Source organism: Scyliorhinus torazame, chromosome 2, assembly GCF_047496885.1.
Source record: "Scyliorhinus torazame isolate Kashiwa2021f chromosome 2, sScyTor2.1, whole genome shotgun sequence".
Classification (NCBI taxonomy): Eukaryota; Metazoa; Chordata; class Chondrichthyes; order Carcharhiniformes; family Scyliorhinidae; genus Scyliorhinus; species Scyliorhinus torazame.
In genome coordinates, this window is record NC_092708.1 from 171,642,354 (window position 1) to 171,662,157 (window position 19,804).

General features: G+C 48.3%; 1 protein-coding gene across 5 annotated transcripts in view; it reads left to right on the forward strand.

The window, feature by feature from the left end:
• Window positions 1-19,804, forward strand: part of pikfyve (phosphoinositide kinase, FYVE finger containing) — a 218,246-nt gene that overhangs the window by 173,079 nt on the left and 25,363 nt on the right. For 2 of the 5 annotated variants that reach the window (XM_072479996.1, XM_072480024.1), the window contains 6 exons: window positions 4,817-4,963; window positions 9,276-9,396; window positions 10,395-10,490; window positions 10,587-10,670; window positions 11,805-11,908; window positions 12,097-12,261. In XM_072479996.1, coding sequence (XP_072336097.1) covers window positions 4,817-4,963; window positions 9,276-9,396; window positions 10,395-10,490; window positions 10,587-10,670; window positions 11,805-11,908; window positions 12,097-12,261 — 717 coding nt within the window. The remainder of the gene's footprint in view (window positions 1-4,816; window positions 4,964-9,275; window positions 9,397-10,394; window positions 10,491-10,586; window positions 10,671-11,804; window positions 11,909-12,096; window positions 12,262-19,804) is intronic. The other 3 variants (XM_072480005.1, XM_072480015.1, XM_072480033.1) reach the window with 3 other exon arrangements.

Below are 19,804 nucleotides of genomic sequence, written 5' to 3' on the forward strand. Positions count from 1 at the left end.
ATCAAGAGTCTAGTGGGTAATGCGATTTTGGCTCACTGTACCATCTTTTATTCCAATAACAATTGGAGAGGGGTGTGTTCTGTTAGAAGGTGAGCGGATTTAATCCAATTATGTATGCAAAGCGCTGCACAGCCCAAAATACTGCTTTCACAGACTGTAAAGCCTTGTTCCACATGAATTAGTAACCTTGATGCACAAACAACAAGTCCCAATTTCTCATGCCGTTCCTGCAGTAAGACTGTTGAAATGGTGTTTTCAGCGGCTGCTACTTCTAGCACAAATTCAGGGTCAGAGACCTGTTGGCTGGTGCCTTAGCTAGAGCTTGCTTTACTGGGGTATGGCTTGAGGATGTTGTTCTTTCCGTTCCCAGTGGGGTGTTTTTCTTTAATAGGCCTGATAAGGGAGCAGCTTTGGTAGCAAATTCATTAATGGCACGGGCAGCAAGGTGGCGCAGTGGTTAGCACTGCTGCCTCACGGCGCCGAGTTCCCAGATTAGATCCCGGCTCTGGGTCACTGTCCGTGTGGAGTTTGCATATTCTCCCCGTGTTTGCGTGGGTTTCGCCCCCACAACCCAAAGATGTGCAGGGTAGGTGGATTGGCCACTCTAAATTGCCCCTTAATTGGAAAAAATGAATGGGGTACTCTATAAAAAAATTTTTTTTTTTTTTAAATCAATGCTACAGTAGTTTACCAGGCCTAAAAATGATCTGAGTGATTTCAAATTTGTAGGTAATGGCAATTTGGTGATCGTTTTTATTCTACTTTCTTCTAGTTCTCATTTTCCGTATGTAATGGTTGTTCCCAGGTAGGTGATTTCATGACCTGGGCATTCTTGGAGTTCACTTTTAATCCCAGTTTGTTTAAAAGGTTCTCCTCCCTAGTTTCTGTCCGAAGAAGCAAATAATCTGCAAACATCGACATACTGTATTCGGCATTCTGGTTTTGAGAATCTGGTTAAGCCTTGTGCCAACCTTTGGTGAAATATTGAGGGCGAATTGTGGAACCGTTGAGGTAGACATGTCCAGGTCCTGGAATGGAAAGCTAAATTTGTACTATCATCCAAAACTGTGAAGCATCTTGCCTAAGGGCTCTGTTTTATCATTGCTTTGGGGCTTGTTGCAACCTTTGGCGCAGTCAAGGGGGTTACCTTATTCATTTCTCTATAGTTAAACACCAAGAAACATCTGGCTTTCTGACAGACCAAATTGGTGAGTTATTTATGGAGGCTATCGTTTGTAAGACTCCTTGATGAGCAAACTTACAATTACAGTTGCAATTGACTGTTCAGCTGGCTTTGGAAAACCATACTGCCTTTGTGGTTTGGGATCTGTGCCTTTTATCAAAACCTCACCTTCCATTCTACTGCAGTCATGCTTGCTCATGGCGAAGGTGTTTCTATTTTCGCCAACAGTTTCCGAACGTCTTTTTGATCTGACATCCCCTGGACTTTAACCCACAATTGTCTAATTGTGCAAATTCTTTCACTATATTCCCCGGCAGATATTTATTTGGGGGCCTCTTCCGAGTCTCCCATGTTACACAACAATTTACATGGTCAAATCATAAACCATATTTCTTCATGAAGTCTGAGCTGAATATGTGCTCTGTCTCAGGGTGTAATTTTACTAAAATAGCTGGGTGATAACATATCATGTATCCTAATCTAAATTTTAATGCTCGAGTTTCAAATCCTTTCTGAGTATGGGCAGTAAATCCACTTTGTATTATTGTTCTTTTAGTTTTCGAAGATGGGTCAATCCCATGGGCTACATTAAGGGTAGTGCGGGAACCACTAGTATCCCATACAAATTCGACAGGGGTGGCCTCCTACCTCGCCTTCTATGAGTGGATGTCCTACACTATCCCACTTGGCGTTACAGACCCAGTAGACGTCCTACACTTGGCGTTACAGACCCAAAGAGGAGAAGCCTGACACCATCATGCATTATTCCTTGTTTAAGAGGGGCCAAGGTAATAGTCACCGGAGTTCACAGGTGCCATTAGCTGACCATTTCTTGATGGTCCCTCCAGGGGCAAATGTGGCCCTCTGTTCTGTGGCCCTTGTGGTGGATTGTTGCTAGGAGACGATGGACAATCCCTTGCATAATGCCATTTGCCACCACAAGTATAACACTGATCATTGGGACTGGGTTAAAGAGATATGGACAACAGGGGCGAGGTGGATTTGAGACCAGGAAGAGATCAGCCATGATCTGATTGAATGGCGGCGCAGTTCGAAGGGCTGAATTGCCTACTTCTGCTCCTAATTCGTATGTTCCTATATTTGTTCCTATGTCCCAGAGGTCCTTGGTGTTCTCCTCTTTGTGGTCCAGAGTACTGTCTGCCTCTGACCGTTATGCTCTTATATGAAGGTGGGTTAGCGGTCCCTGTTGGTGACCCCCTCTACCTCGTCCCTCATTTCTCCAAATGGAGCCTTGGTTCTGGGGGCTATTTTGTCTCGTTTGTTTTTCGAGATCTTGCTTTGACTCCTTTTCCCAAGCTCTAGTCATTCTCCTAAGTATCCAGGTTAATTATGCATTAGATCTGTGGGGTCAAATAATTCCATCAAATTTCTTCATCTTTCTGAAGAATAGATTGCTAGGGTCCTATTCCGCTGGCCTCGACAATCATCTAAGTTGTGTCTGAGTAAATGTCATCCATACAGATCGCGTTAAAATGACCCCCCCTACCCTGATTCTGAGGGTCGGATAAGGCTGAGAGAACTGCTGATCATAAACACATTGACAACAATTTATTTCCTTCATTGTCATCTAATCCATGTAATATTCTTTGCTGGTTCATTTTTGAAACAATTCATATGGATCATTTTTACGGCTGAATTCTGATATTTTGCTAGCTATTTCTGATAACTGGTGTACTGTATACAGTGTACAATAAACGGTGGGTCCACCCACAACCTGGGGGTTTATTCTTTGGGTAGTTATCAGGTTCATCGGGACCTCTGCAGAGGGTTCAGGACTGTCGGTCCATGCGGGGGCGGTCCCCAGAATCAATTACCTTCTTGTTCTAGGTCACACCAGTTAACATTATCCTCACCACTGTCGATTTCCTCTTTTTCCCCAAAGGCGCATATCATACCTCTCTCTGTTTGTAACTGGAATTTTAATTCATCAATTTCCTTTCAACATTTAGAATGGTCTGTAACGTCATATACGTGATCCAAACAGCACATTTAAATTTTTGTTCTGATCTGTCAATTTAGCTATTTTCTTCTGATCTACTTCTTTTCCACTAAGTGCTCTATCCTTTTCCTGGAAAGCCCTTTCACACTGAGCTAGATACTGCCCCATATTTAATAGATCGCTTTGTCATTTGAGGTTTTGTTCTGCTGGCAATGTTTCTAAATCTGCCTTATCTTGCATCAGTTTCTCTAGCTCTTGTCTTATTCTATCATGTTCATCATTGCACCCCTCAGCTGCCTCAAACAGCTGGCAATAATGATGAATTTCACTGACTGTCCTCTTCTATTTCCTAAACCATCTCTGGTAGCATCCCAAAGCTTCTCTCCAGAAGCGCTGAGATCCAGCTGCGGTATTTGTGCATAGTTTACCCATGTGGGCCATTTTTTTCTCTCAAGTAATTCTCTAGTACTGATTTCCAAATTAAATCTGTCATTCTGATCACAAGCGTTTCTTTGCTCCAAAGTTAAAACAAGGGCCGTGTCGCGACCCACTTGTTTGCTCAATGTTTAGAATGTAAAACAAGAACTGTGACGTGACTCACTTGCTTGGCTAACGTGTAGAATTCAAAACAAGATAAGTATGACTCACTTGCTTGCTCAATTTGAACAAATTTAGACACCCATCACTCATGCACTCAATTTATACCCTGGCCTTGGCGTGAAGTATTTTCCCTCTTAACTTCCAGCTCAGGCTGAGTTTACAAGATACACTCTGGAGTAAAAGATTTTACTTCTTTCAGAGTCCACCCAGAAAGAGATGCCAAAAGGGACAATCTAGAAGGAGAGGTCACACATAGGTTGTGAGGCAGTAGAATTAGTACTGAGATGAGGAAGAACTATTTCTTGCAGAGAGTGGTAAATTTGTGGAACTCGCTACCCCACAGTGCGGTGGAATCGGAGTCATTAAATGGTTTCAAGAAGGAGATAGATATACTTCTGATTTTTTTTTTAAACGGGTTAAAATCTGGGCAAAAGCAGTGGGGGAGGTGGATTTAAGACCAGGAAGAGATCAGCCATGATCTGATTGAATGGCGGAGCAGATTCAAAGAGCTGAGTTGCCTACTTCTGCTCCTAATTCTTATGTTCCTATGTAAATGTATTCTCATTTACTAGGTTGTCCCTAGTCTGTGCCAGCCAGTGTTTTACTTTATTTGTGCTTTGTAACCCACCAAGTTGCTCACTTTTTAGGTTCCTTCCTGTGGGGGACCCCTCCCACCTAACTGACACTTGAGAATGGAGGGTGCATATGTATGTTCTATCACATGACACAAAGCACTACTCATGCCCAATAAGTTGTGTGACCACTGTTTTGGCTCTCTCCAAAACATCTACAATGTGATCAGAAATTTAAATTATTATTTTGTGCACTCTAGAATGAATATTTGAGCTCTCTTGTTCCCCATTACACACAGTGGTATATGTGTAATTTTGAATGCAGCATGTACTTAGTTAACAGGTGGAAAGAATCTGCAAATATAATTTTGATGAATTTGTATTCTAAATTTATTCAAAGTAATTTTCAGATGCAATAAAGCAGTTTGAAACTTAGCACCAGCTTTCATGATCTCAGACTTTTGAAACTGTTGTGTGACTGAAAAAAAATCTGTTTTACAGAGGATCGCTTATTGACTAGTATGGCAGCTAACAATGCTAATTCTCAGTTACCCTCCTCTCCGGATGTATGCACAGAGCAACTATCTGCTGGGCCCAATATTCCAATAGTGTCTATTACCAGTGACCAAGATACCAATAATGCTGATGGTAAGTAATTTATAAATGTCCTTTGCCATGTCCGTGACATGAATAAGGAATAAAAACAAAAACTTGCTGGAAACACTCAGCAATTCTGGCAACACCTGTGGAGGGAGAAACCAAGTTAACATTTCAGATTATATGATAGAAAGAGAGCTGACGTTTCAGGTGTGACCTTTCATCAGAACCTGAAACATTATCTCTGTTCTTCTCTCTGCAGACGCTGCCATACCTGCTGAGTGTTTCCAGCATTTTCTGTTTTAATTTCAGATTTTGAGCATTTCTGCAGTATTTTGTTCTTGTACAAGAATAAAAAAAGTCATACTACTATTGTTTAGTATGAGGAAGGAGTAGTGCTCATTCACCTGAGAAAGGAGCAGTGCTCTGAAAGCTAGTGATTCGAAACAAGCCTGTTGGACTTTAACTTGGTATTGTAAGACTTCTTACTGTTGTTTAGTGCTTTGGTGAGATCACACCTGGAATACTGTGTGCAGTTTTGGTCTCCATATCCAAGGAAGGATATACTTTGAGGCAGTACAGTGAGAGTTCATTGGATTGATTCTGAGATGAGAGGATTCACCTGTGATAAGAATCGGAATAAATTGGACCTGTACTCTCTTATTAAGTCCAGAAGAATGGGAGGTGATCTTATTGAAAAATAACAATATTCTGAAGGGGCTTGACATGGTGGACACAGAGAGGTTGTTTACACAGGCTGGGGCATTTAGAACACCAGGAACAAACTCCGGATAAGAGGCAGGCCATTAAGAATCAAAATGTGGAGAAATTTATTCACTGAAGATTGTGAATCTTTGGAATTGCCAACCCCACAAAATTGTGGATGCTCCATCTTGAGGATATTCAAGACTGAGAATGACAGAACTTTGTTCAAGAAATTACGGGACATAGGAAGTGTTGAGGCAGGTCAGATTACATGGTAGAGGAACAAGAGCAGGTTTGAGAACTGAATGGTCTATTCTTGTTCCTATTTCTTATATTCTTGTGAAATTATATTACTGTGAAACAAAGTTTAAGTATGTTAAACACGAGGATTCATTCCTTTTTGTAATCTTGTAACAACAGAAGGCTATTTCTTGTGAATATCCTTTGCCTTCCTAGAGATATTGTAAATTCAGGCAACAGTTGTGGAAAGTTTCTGAAGTTAACTCCTATTCAATCTTCGTCTGCAATTCATTATATATCAGTGTGTTTTTCCACCCTTAAAGTAATTTTGTATTTGGCTCCAACAAAAATCCAAATACACACTGCAGTTCTTTGCACAAGACGATTTGATATGTCCTTGAGTGTTTTTTTTAACATTTTGAACTATTTGGGGCAAGAAATGTCACGTGGAGGACATCAAGTGGTTGTTGAGTAGATAGGTGAATTTGATAAATCCGAAAGCTTTCTCTGCTTTTCTCTAGCAATGTCCCTTGAAGCCAGCCTCAGAAAATCATCCACCACACTTTCATTTTCCTACAATCAAATGTGTAAACTTGTACTGTGGGACTGCATTCACCAACAATTGATTAAGGCACTTTCACGTTTTCCTGATCAGTAAACACCGGAGTGGAAGCATCCATTTAGCTACTTGAGTCTGTACTGCCATTCAGTGAGATCATGGTTCTGTGACCTAATTCCATATATCCTCTTCTACCCCATATTCCTTAATGTTTGTTAACCAAGAAATATTATCAATCTTAGTTTTAAATTTAATAATTCATCATCCATCAAGTGCCATTTCTACCATCCTTTTGTGTGTAGTAGTGTTTCCGAATTACACTCCTGAAATCTCCACGGATTCACCCCTCCCATGTGCTCTATGAACCCTCGCAGTTCCTTTGCCATTGCTGCTAACTTCCCCGACCTAGCACTCGACCGGTCTAGCCTCGGGTCCAGGACCGTGTTAAAGTCACCCCTCATGATCAGCCGGTGCAAGTCGAGGTCTAGGATCTTCCCCAGGACCTTCCCGATAAACGTGACATCTTCCCAGTTTGGGGCATATATATTCACCAGCATCACTGCCATTCCCTCTAGCTTCCCACTAACCATAATAAATCTGCCTCCCGGGTATACCTCTGTCCTCCCTACCTCGAATGTCACCCTTTTATTAATCAGGATAGCCACCCCCCTTGTTTTAAAGTCCAGTCCTGAGTGAAACACTTGCCTGACCCATCCCTTCTTTAATCTAATTTGGTCTCCCAGCTTCAAGTGTGTCTCCTGTAACACAGCCACGTCCGCTTTTAACTGTCTCAGGTGTGCGAACACACAAGCTCTCTTAACTGGCCTGTTCAGTCCATGAACATTCCATGTAACCAGTCTGGTTTTGGGGGGGGGGGGGGGGGAGGCTTTTGCCCCCCTCACCTGTTGGTCAACCATGACCTTTCCTAGGCCAGCTCCTAGCCCGTGTTCCACACCTCGCTTGATCCGCCCCTTGGTGGCGACTGCCATCTGATCTCCATCTCCAGTCTCCTAACTGTCCCTTACCCGTCAGCAGTACCCCACTTTCCCCCCCCCCCCACTTCATCTTTCCTCAGCTCTTTCCCCCCCCCCCCCCACTTTGCTCCCGTGAACCAGCTATCCAGCTAGCTCAGCATCTCCCACCCTCTGGCGTCAAAAAGCCTGCTGACTGCCAGATTCTATCACACTTAGCAATAAAACAAGCACTCAACACAGTGACAACAATCCCAAAAAGCGAACATACCATCCCCCAACGCTCAGGCAACGAAGCAAACCCCTCCCCTTTAACCGATTCTTATCAGTCCTATCACCTTCAAACAGAATCCAATACAAAAGAAGAAGCTTCAAGCAGCTTAAGTGAAATTATGCATGCAAGAATCAACCATCATTCTTGCAGAAACTAAAACACCCCATTGCATCTTAAAAGTTCTTCCCTCTGTGATATCTTACAAAAAGCAGTAAATCAAAATCAAATTACACAAGGAGAGGAAAAAAAAAATTAAAACACCTAAACCCTTTTCTTCCCGAACATCGCAACTTAACTCACAAAATTAAAAGACCGATAGTTTAAACAAGACAGAGCAAAACAAAGAACCATTTTTCTCACCTCCCCGCTATCTTGTCTCCTCCCCCAAACTCAGACCCCCACAGTTTGAGTTTAAAAGTCATTACACCAGATTGCCAGGTTCTACCCCTCCCCCTTTGACCGATTCTTATCAGTCCCATCACTTTCAAAGAGAATCAAACACAATAAAAGAAGCTTGAAGCAGCTTAATCAGAATTATGCATGCAAGAATCAACAATCTTTGTTACAGAGACTAAATCAAAATCAAATTACACAAGATGAGAGAAACGAAAAGAGAGAGAAACATTAAAAAAAATACACGCAAGCCCTTTTCTTCTCGAACATCGCAACTTAACTCACAGAATTGAAAGACTGAAATTTTAAACAAGACAAAGCAGAACACAGAACCATGTTTCTCTCCTCCCCACCACTCCATCCCGTCCCTCTAACTCAGCCCACCACAGTTAGAATTTAAGAGTCCTTAATTTAAGAGTCCTTAAGCCAGATTATTGTCTTTCATGAAAGTAACCACCTCTTCCGGAGAATTGAAGTACAGCTCCCGGTTCTCGTTGGTGACCCAGAGACGCGCCGGGTATAACAGTCCGAATTTAATGTCTTTCTCAAACAGGGCCGCATTAACTTTGTTGAAACTTGCTCTCCTCTTTGTGAGTTCTGGTCCCCAGTCTTGGTACACCCGGATCTCTTGATTCTTCCCACATGTACCGTTTTGTCTGCCTGCCCCACTTCATGATACTCTCCTTGTCGAGGGCTGCTGAATGTGTGACCGTTTACTCCATGGCCGCCACCGGAAGGCGATAGATGGTATTACAAACAATGTAGATACAAGCTTTAAATTACAGAAGATATTGATAGCTTAAATTAATGGGTATAATTCTGGCAAACGAATTTGAGTAAAGGTAAATGTGAGGTCATCCACTTTGGTTCTAAAAAGGATAGAATAGAGTACTTTCTAAATGGTGAAAGGTTGAAACAACAGTGGTCCTTAAGTCTTGGGCGGGGGGGGGGGCTGTCCAGATACATAATTAACATGCCAATAAGAGTTACATAAAATAATCAAAGAGTCTGACTGAATGCTGCTGGTCTTTATATTTAGAATACTCTAATGCAAATTCCTCTGGTCTGAGTCATGGCTAGCCAGGGTAAAGCCTTGGTCCATTTTTTAGAAAAAAACTAATAATTTTAAGCTTGACGTCTTTTCCTTCCGGTCTTCTGGCTGGGGCAACATGTTAAGGTTTTCAATGTAATGAGTTTTAACAGCTTCGTTAATACTTGCAGATGTATATGATGGCCATCTTCTGGGCTCTACTGACAGTCAAGTGAAAGAAAAGTCAACTATGAAGACCATTTTTGCAAACTTACTTCCTGGAAGCAGTTATAACTCTATTCCTTTCCCATTGTAAGTCTTGTTCTTATCTACACATTTTAAATTAAATCAAAATGTTTAATTTTTAATTTTAGATTAAAAAGAATCACTTTGTGGTGTGTTTGATGCCATTTTGAATTTAATTCCTAAATTTTGATGAGTTCCTACCTTGCAATCATGGGGATGAAAACTGAAATATAGGAATTGAGTTTTCTTTTTCTGAAAAGGAGACTTATTATAGTGTACGAAAATGTTTCTGTTTATTGCAATGCCTCCATTAACCTGAACTCTGGTGTAATTTTATTAAAAAAGCATTCAAAAGTAAGTGAAAGATGGGGTGGCACAGTGTCACAGTGATTAGCACTGCTGCCTCACAGCACCAGGGACCCCATTCAATATTGAACTTTGATCACTGTCTGTGTGGAGTTTGCACGTTCTCTCCGTGTCTGCATAGGTTTTCTCCGGGTGCTCTGGTTTCCTCCCACAGTCCAAAGATGTGCAGGTTAGATGGATTGGCCATGCTAAATTGCCCATTAGTGTCTGGAAATGTGGGGTTAAGGGGATAGGATGGGGGAGTGGGTCTAGCAAGGTGCTCTTTCAGAGGGCTGGTGCAGACTCGATGGGCAGAATGGCCTCCTTTTGCACTGTAGGAATTCTATGTTCTTGATTCTATGATATCATGAATGTTGATTACAGTGATGCAAAGACCAGACCTCATGTATTCTCAGTTTGTGATTGTTCTTGATTTACTGCTACACAAAGGGAAAGTATGTGAAGAATTAGAAATTATCCAAGGTTTAGAAATGAAACTTAGCGAGTTACTAATTAAATAAATACAATAAAACACTAGTCCTTTGTAACTCAATGGTATTTTTAAAGCTGTTTGCATTTAGGCATATCAAATACCTAAAAAAGAAATTCTGAGGTAGTGGTCAGGACCACCTATAATAGTATATGTACAATATATAGAGCATATTCAATGATTTTAGTATGGGAGTGAGTGTGACCATGAATTTTCAATTCTTCGATAGTGATCCAGATAAGCATTACCTTATGTGGGAACATGAACGTGTACCAATTACAGTATGTGAGAAGGAGCCAAGTTCAATCATTGCATTTGCACTCAGGTACTTTGTTTGATTTCTAAAACGTTGCTCTTTTTCACAGATGTATTCTGTCTGTTGTGTAAATTCCAGCCTTTAACTTATTAATATTTTCTATAGCTGCAAGGAATACAAAAATGTTGTGGAAGATCTTGGACGAGAATCTATGACGAATGGGAGTGACGAAGGAGTACAACAGGCAAAGTAATTTGGATGGGATGGCAGTGTGATGGGAGTCAGGGAAAAAAAACATGGAGACGGATTTCTTGAGTTTACTGATGATATCAGACCTGGTGTCTGGATTCCTCAACCACATTCAGACATTATTCCTTAAATTGGGCTTTGCTAAGTGGTCCATCAACTTGATGAGAGCAGCAATTCGTTGTTTAGATTTTGTTGTTTTATGAGCACCTTGAGACATTATGTTGAAGGCTCCCAAACAAAATTATTACTATGAATTTCTACCTAGTTTATATTGGGCGTAACATCCAAACTCCCTAGTGCCAGATTGGGAAGAGGTGGGGAACCCCAAAGATGCGCTGTGTATTCCTCTCTGAACTTCACAGGTAAAGTTTGCATTGCAATTGCCCTGCGCTAGGAACCATCTGAATATGCCATTTAAATCATAAACTTTGGATGGTTCTGACAGGCCCAACTATACGCCCCCAACCCTGATCACATCCCCACCCTCCAAATCCTATCCATCTACTTAAGCATCCTTGGCCTGTCATGGACCTTTGAATTTCAATGGGGCTTTTAGCTTACCTGGTTTACGACAGCTGGTACTTAAAAAAGGGGATGTGTCCTCCTTCATTTTGACAGAGCTGGACTTCAACGCTGGGCCTTGAGGGTGTGCTGCACTGCCTGGATCTTGCCCGCATTGAGTCAGATGATCGGTTGAGTTAGGCTCAGAAGAAAAATCACAGAAGTAGTTTGGGAGGGAGTGGCAATCCGATGCTGATTGCCACTTTGAGGAAGTTACGGTCCCATGGGATGGTGTTGCTCGTTCTTGAGCTCTCTCCCTTTTATGGTGATATTAAATTCTGCCAATATTCCATTGTATCTGAGTAATACTGTTCTTGAGCTGCATGATAGAAAATCTTTTTACCTTTGGTGTCTTAACAGTAGGAAAGTTACAGTCTTTGTTATGAACCAGCTAAACAAAAATTCTGAAATGTATCTAGAACAGATTGTTTGCTAGAAAATACGGAGACCGGTTTCTTATATTAAATCTGGTCTTTTATATTCATGAAAAGAGACAGAGATATATTATACATTTAAGTTATCTTTTATTTATTTTTTAAAAATATATTTATATGGAATATTTCACTTGTGTTGGCTGTGTTTCAGTAATACTGACAGACCAAAGACCAATAGCCCTGCAAGGCATTTGGAAAGCAGCAGCAGTCAAGGAAATCGCAGCAGCGACTCTGAACAGACATGTAAGTTTATTTTTAATGGCTTATTTAAATCAAGTACCTGCTTTGTAGTGCATTATAGCATAAACAGCTCAGCAGTGTTTCAACTTTCATTCCTTTGCTACCACTGGCTCGCTTCATGTAGTTGTTAGCAAAAGCGGATAGGAATTCATTTAGAAATTATAAAAAGAAATGTTCTTGCTCTTTTCTAGCAAGAAAGACATCTGGAGTTTTGTCATTTTTCCGAGGTTCAGGGGGTAAAAGCCCTGATCTGTCCATTCAGAGAAAAGAAACTTTGCGAGGTGCAGATAGTGCTTATTACCAGGTCTCTCAATCAGGGAAAGAAGGGGCAGAGAATCAAGCTGCAGAGTCGCAAGGTACAGTTAAACTCTGGTCACTGATCCACTAAACCTTACAGAATGACGATTCATTTGTCTTTTGGACTTCTACATTGCTGATAATACTTACTTTTTTCACTCCATTAAAGTTATTTTTAGAACGGCCATTACTGGAAGAGACTCTTATTTTCCCACAGTAGTACTGCTGTTGACAAGCTACATATTATGAGAGCTCATCTGCTTCAACCGTTAGGTGCTGTGTATGACGTAGTTGCTTTAATGATAATGTAAAAGGCTTTACTTCCTTGAGCTCTGTAATTAAGTAATTATTGCAGAATTTATTTGAACATTTAAAGGTGTGAAAGGCACTATTTTGGGTCATCTGTTACAAGCAACTTGTATCAATTGGTGTGCTTATTAGCCTATATTATTCGCAATCCAAAAATACGTCTTATTTTAAATGTTTGTTTACACATTCTTGAGTTTGTTAACAATGTTTGAACTGAGATTCTTTCAGCTGTTCATCCTTTCCCATGTGTTAACCTATTAATTAAACATTGAGTTTCTTTTTCTATTTACTTAGTGTTTAAAGCCTACTTGAAGATTGGCAAGTCTGCTTAACCCTCTGATATCAGTGCATAGCAAACTTACCTCCATTAAAGTATTTATTTAATTGGTCCTTAATAGCAGGTGTTCACTCCTGCAATTCTCTACCTATCAACTTATAGTTAACTATAGTATAACATAAGGTTGAGACTTAAAATCGGGAAACGTGGGGACCTGTGCACATCACAAGATTGGTTGCAATATTTATGTACGGTGATGAAATATGTGTCTCCTGCATTATCATTAGTTTCTGTGGAAGGTTTACTGGTCATGTTTTAGATAACAGTCACAGGGATGTAGTGTTTGTACTGTTGCAACCCTTCAGCTTTTGAAATTCAACAGTAAAAAGACACTTCCTCTGGTGTCCGAAGTCACAGTTGGTATGAGCGCAACACAACACAAAAGTATAAAAGCTCATTTCAAAAGCATTAAATTTGTATGACTGATTTCATAGCAGAATGAAAATCAAAATGTTCACGTTTTCTGTATATGATTTTATGCAGATACATCATTGATAAGATCTTATTAACATTCCAAACCAAGGGCGGCATGGTGGCACAATGGTTAGCTTTGCTGCCTACGGCACTGAGGACCTGGGTTTGATCCCGGCCCCAGGTCACTGTCCGTGTGGGGATTGCCCCTTAATTGAGGAAAAATAAATAATTGGGTACTCTAAATTTATTTTAAAAAACATTCCAAAGCAGAGCAACGCATCTGTACAAAATTGTAGATTGACTGTATTTTCACATGGCTTTAAGCTTTAAACTCGGAGCACTTGCGTTGTACAGACGTACTTTTTGCTTCTACCACAACACATGGAAACAGAGTAGTTTTGTCAGTTTTCATGAGTACTCAGGCAACCAAAAAGACTTGATTTTAATACTTTTTCCCGCAAAGAGGGGAAATTATGTTTCAACATGTAATATACACGTTTAAGTTTAAAATATGGGGCGTCATTCTCCGACCCCCCGCCGGGTCGGAGAATGGCCGTTGGCCGCCGTGAATCCCGCCCCCGCCCCCGCCGAAGTCTCCGCTCCCGGAGATTGGGCGGGGGCGGGAATCCAGCCGCGCCGGTTGGCGGGACCCCCCGCTGGATTCTCCGGCCCGGATGGGCCGAAGTCCCGCCCAGAAACTGCCTGTCCCGCCGACGTAAATCAAACCTGGTATTTACCGGCGGGACCAGGCGGCGTGGGCGGGCTCCGGGGTCCTGGGGGGGGGCGCGGGGCGATCTGACCCCGGGGGGTGCCCCCACGGTGGCCTGGCCCGCGATCGGGGCCCACCGATCCGCGGGCGGGCCTGTGCCGTGGGGGCACTCTTTCCCTTCCGCCTCCGCTACGGCCTCCACCATGGCGGAGGCGGAAGAGACTCTCCCCAGTGCGCATGCGCGGGAAACTTTCGGCGGCCGCTGACGCTCCCGCGCATGCGCGGGGAAACTGACAGCGGCCGCTGACGCTCCCGCGCATGCGCCGCATTTCCGCGCCAGCTGGCGGGGCAACAAACGCCATTTCCGCCAGCTGGCGGGGCGGAAATCCCTCCGGCGTCGGCCTAGCCCCTCAATGTTGGGGCTAGGCCGCCAAAGATGCGGAGACTTCCGCACCTTTTTGCCGGCGCGATGCCCGTCTGATTTGCGCCGGCTTTGGCGCCAGTCGGCGGGCATCCCGCCGTTGGGGGAGAATTTCGCCCATGGTCTGTAAAAGTCAGAAGCCTCAGTACAGCTACATTTTCAAAATAAGTTGGTAACATTTTTTCAAAGTTTGGTCTCCATGGCTGGAATTTTCCCATATAAGGGTGTCAGGCTCTGACTGAAATCAGGTATGTAGCTCTCCAGCTGCACAGCTGAGTTTTAGTCCAGATCTTAAGCCTCTAAGGGGGGAAATAAATCTGTGTGTGTGGTTTATGCCGTCATTGTAGTGGATCAGGGTCTGATAGAGCTGGCAAGGCCAACTCCATAGAGATCGGGACGCCCTTTAAAAATGGCATCCTGATCAACACAGAAAGAATCCATGCTCAACTCCGCCCCACTGACACAGGGCCCCCCCCCACAAGCACCAGGAATTAACACCCCCCCCCCCCCCCCCCCCCCAACAAACATAACATGAACCTGACCCCCAGTGTGGCTCCCCAGAGGGTCTTCCCCAGAACAGATTGGCACTGTCTGGCTCCGCTAAACGCAGTGCCCATCCATGTCCATTTGCCCCCAACGGAGGGGGTCCAGCTGATGTGTGACCACTAACCGTTCATGAAGAGAGGGCCCTGGAACTCACAGGCGGACCCGAGGACCGGGAGGTTGCGGATGCAGAGGTCGGGGGTGCACCACCAAGTTAGATCCCCCCCCCCCCCACGGCCTATCCCCCATATCCCCCTTCCCCCATATCCCCCCTATCCCCGTCTGCGTGTCTAACCATGCATGCTGTATTGTGTATTGCAGGACCAAACGTCGAGGCACCCGTCCCTGCGGATGCCGACCGCCCTCAGGAGGATCCAGGACGACCACAAGACTGGGAGAGACCCGGCCGATCCGGCATACCACGCCCCCAGGACGTTCCAGGGCGGCCACGAGCCAGGGACCATCCCAAAGCACTAGGGAGACAACGCCCCCATCTAGTGCGAGTGCGGCGACGCCGGCGGGCCAGACCCAGCGACGACGGGGTCAGCCACAGGAACAGGCCCCCGTCGCAGCCGACCCGGGACACTCCTACCCAGGGCACACCGACCCGGGGCACTGACACACAGGGGACGGGTGGACAAGAACCGCCACCCCAGGGGACCCTGGACTTTGGGTCGGATGAGGAGCACAACACAACGCCACTGCTATCTCCTACAGCCTCCACCATCGCAGAGACACTCACCTCGGTTGGGCACTTTAGTGATGAGGCGTCTGGTACACTCACTTGTGCGCACAACACAGCCGTACCGGTACAGCAGGTGGAGGTCCGGGAGGTCGGAGGGCATCCTGGCGCGAGCAACCATCTGCCGCCCAGACGGGACCCGGGTTCCTGGGGTTACCACACCCACCCATAGACCCGATGCAGTCACGGACCCAGGGACGATCGAGGGGGGTGACGGCCACCTTGTGGAGGTGGAGGAGTCCACCCGCATCCAGCAGCAGGGAGTGATGCCGGTCATGCGTGCCACCCAGGCCGAAACCGCAAGGGTGGGGTCCACGGTGGAGGCAATGGGGGTGACTGTGTCAGACATGGGGAGCAGCATGCAAGACCTGGGGCTTTCCGTGCAGGCGGCGTCTGTGGCCCAGGATATGGCTGCCCTCTCACAGGAAGCCATGAGCCAGAACCAGCGGCAGATCGCAGAGGCGCTCAACGCCGTGGCCCAGTCTCTGCAGGCCGTGGCCCAGTCTCTGCAGGCCGTGGCCCAGTCTCTGCAGGCCGTGGCCCAGTCTCTGCAGGCCGTGGCCCAGTCTCTGCAGGCCGTGGCCCAGTCTCTGCAGGCCGTGGCCCAGTCTCTGCAGGCCGTGGCCCAGTCTCTGCAGGCCGTGGCCCAGTCTCTGCAGGCCGTGGCCCAGTCTCTGCAGGCCGTGGCCCAGTCTCTGCAGGCCGTGGCCCAGTCTCTGCAGGCCGTGGCCCAGTCTCTGCAGGCCGTGGCCCAGTCTCTGCAGGCCGTGGCCCAGTCTCTGCAGGCCGTGGCCCAGTCTCTGCAGGCCGTGGCCCAGTCTCTGCAGGCCGTGGCCCAGTCTCTGCAGGCCGTGGCCCAGTCTCTGCAGGCCGTGGCCCAGTCTCTGCAGGCCGTGGCCCAGTCTCTGCAGGCCGTGGCCCAGTCTCTGCAGGCCGTGGCCCAGTCTCTGCAGGCCGTGGCCCAGTCTCTGCAGGCCGTGGCCCAGTCTCTGCAGGCCGTGGCCCAGTCTCTGCAGGCCGTGGCCCAGTCTCTGCAGGCCGTGGCCCAGTCTCTGCAGGCCGTGGCCCAGTCTCTGCAGGCCGTGGCCCAGTCTCTGCAGGCCGTGGCCCAGTCTCTGCAGGCCGTGGTCCAGTCTCTGCAGGCCGTGGCCCAGTCTCTGCAGGCCGTGGCCCAGTCTCTGAGGGCATCGCTGAGGGCATCGGCGCCATTCCCCAGGTGCTGGCCGGCGTCGCCCAGACACAGACAGGGATGGCCAACTCCCTGAGCTCTATGGCTGCAAACTTGCAGGCCCTTGTTGATACCAGGGCGGGCTCCAGGACTGGCAGCGCCAGGTGTCGGGGGGGCGTCGGATGGTCGGTCTGTTCGCATCTCCGACCCATGTAGAGGCCCGGGGGCCATCGGGCACCCCGAGGGAGGAGGAGGTGCTGGGGCCCGTTCCAGTTCCCCCTGTAGGGGAGGTCCCGGGACACCTCGGAACCCCCCCCCCCCCCCCCCACTTCCGTCCCAGGTGCATCTGGTTGTCAACGGACAGAACAGGCTGGCAGCTCGCCATCCCAGTCGCCCGAGCCGTAGCCTGGCCATCTAGGCCGGGCCGCCCCAGGAAACGGCCGCCAAAGGGATCCCGAGTCACAGGGCAGGAATCACAGGAGTCCACCTCCAGTTCTGCTGTACCGTCTGGGGAACCACCTAGACGTAGTCATAGGGTCCGTAAGGCCAAACAATTAGACACTGACTAAGTTGGCACGGGTGCAGGGCACAGATGAGTTATAGGGGCTAGGGCACGTATATGAACTGTTTGTTATTAAAATCACCTTCACACCTACAGAAGCTGCCTTTGTGCTCTGTCTGATGCGTGCGGGGGTGGTGGTGTGAGGTGAGCACCAGTGTGTGTGAGGAGTGATAGAACGTCGGCCTCAGGTGATTGTGCCCCCCCCCCCCCCCTCCCCCTGGGTCGCCCTCGCCATCCCCCCGGGCTGACGACGGGACCGTGCGCTGCAGTGTCATGGCCGCATGCAGGGACGGTCCGGGTGAAGGTTGTTACTGTGGCCATGTGGCAGACATTGTCCAACGATGTACAGCCCGGAGCTCATCATCAGCGGGTCGTCATCATCCTCCATGGCCTGCAAAGACACGCCTCCACCGGCGACCATGTGAGCCCGGCCCGTTGTGCAGCAGGTGGATGTGCAATGGAGGGGTGGTATGCATGTGGGTGGGGTGAGGGTGGTTGGTGGTATGCATGCGGGTGGGGTGAGGATGGTTGGTGGTGGGTGGGTGGAGGGGGTGAGGGTGGTTGGTGATGGGTGGGTGGGGGGGTTGAGTGTGGTCGTCTGGTTCCGTGGTGTGCAGTCTGTGCCCATGTTCGGCGATTCCCACGCCGCCCTAGTCAGTGAGCTGGGCAGCTATCAGCCTGTCCCGTGCCCGTTGGCCCAGGCGGTAACGTGGGCAGCCTCCCGTCCATGTCCGGCCCGTCTGTCCTGACCATTGCCCCCCATCCTCCTCATCTGGGGAGGTCTGCGCCTCGTCTTGCTGCTCCTCCACTTCCCCCTCTGCCTGCAGCACATCACCCCTCTGCTGGGCTATGTTGTGCAGGATGCAGCAGACCACAACAATGCGGCCGACCCTGTCTGACGGATACTGCAGGGCCCCTCCAGAGCGGTCCAGGCACCTGAAACGCATCTTTAGCAGCCCAAAGCACCCCTCTATCACACCCCTGGTCGCTGCATAGGCAGCGTTGTAGCGGTTCTCCGCATCAGTGTGTGGCCTCCGTATAGGCGTCATCAGTCACGACCGCAACGGGTAACCCCTGTCGCCCAGCAACCAGTCTCTCAGCCGGGGGGGGACGTCCCTCGAACATGCCGGGGATGAAAGATTGCGCCAATACGAATGAGTCATGTACCGGGCGCAGACGTGCAGGATCATCGTGCGATGGTCGCAGACCACCTGAATGTTCATGGAATAGGCCCCCTTCCTATTTGTGAACACGGCCCTGTTATCTGCAGGTGGCCGCACGGCGACGTGCATCCCATCGATCGCGCCCTGGACCATGTGCATCCTGGCCGCCGCAGCGAAGCCCGCTGCCCGGGCATCCTGGCTGGCCCGGTCCACAGGGAACTGGATGTAGCGGTCCGCAATGGCATATGGGGCGTCTGTCACCGATGCCTGCGAGATGCCGGACAGGTCTCCACTCGGCGCCTGGAATGACCCCGTGGCATAAACGTTCAGGGCCACCGTAACCTTGACGGCCACGGGGATAGTGTGTCCTCCCCCAGTGCCACGCGGTGCCAGGTGTGCCATCAGGTGGCAGATATGTGCGACGGTTTCCTGGCTCATCTGGAATCTCCTCCTGCATGCCCGGTCCATGAGGTCCTGGTACGACGAGCGGGGCCGGTACACACGGGGCTTCATCGGGCCTCTCCGTCGGAATTGGCACCACCTCCTCCTCCTCCCCCTCCTCGTCGTCCTGTCGGGCGGGCAGCCCTCCAGACTGGGCAGCTGCTACCTGCTCCTCTGCGGCAGCCTCAGCCGCCTCCCTGGCACGCACCACTTCCTGCTCCCAGGGCAACATGTAGAAGTGCGGCTCCCGCCACGGCGGCCAACATCGCTGGGCGATCACCAAACATAACAGCCGGCAGGGGGTGGGGTGGGGGGACAGAAGACATGACATCATTGCCCGTATCCCCCCCGCCGCGCAGCCAGGTGCCATGGGCTGCATGGGCATGACTGTTGGAAGCTGGCACATGGCCAGGCCTCCCCAACGCCCCACCCGGCACTCGTCCTCCCCCATCCCGGCACCGCCCTCCCCCATCCCCGGCACTCGCCCTCCCTCATTCCCGCCACTCGCCCTCCCCCCATCCCCGGCACTCGCCCTCCCCCCATCCCCGGCACTCGCCCTCCCCCCATCCCCGGCACTCGCCCTCCCCCCATCCCCGGCACTCGCCTTCCCCCCATCCCCGGCACTCGCCCTCCCCCCATCCCCGGCACTCTCCCTCCCCCCATCCCCGGCACTCGCCCTCCCCCCATCCCCGGCACTCGCCCTCCCCCATCCCCGGCACTCGCCCTCCCCCCATCCCCGGCACTCGCCCTCCCCCCATCCCCGGCACTCGCCCTCCCCCCATCCCCGGCACTC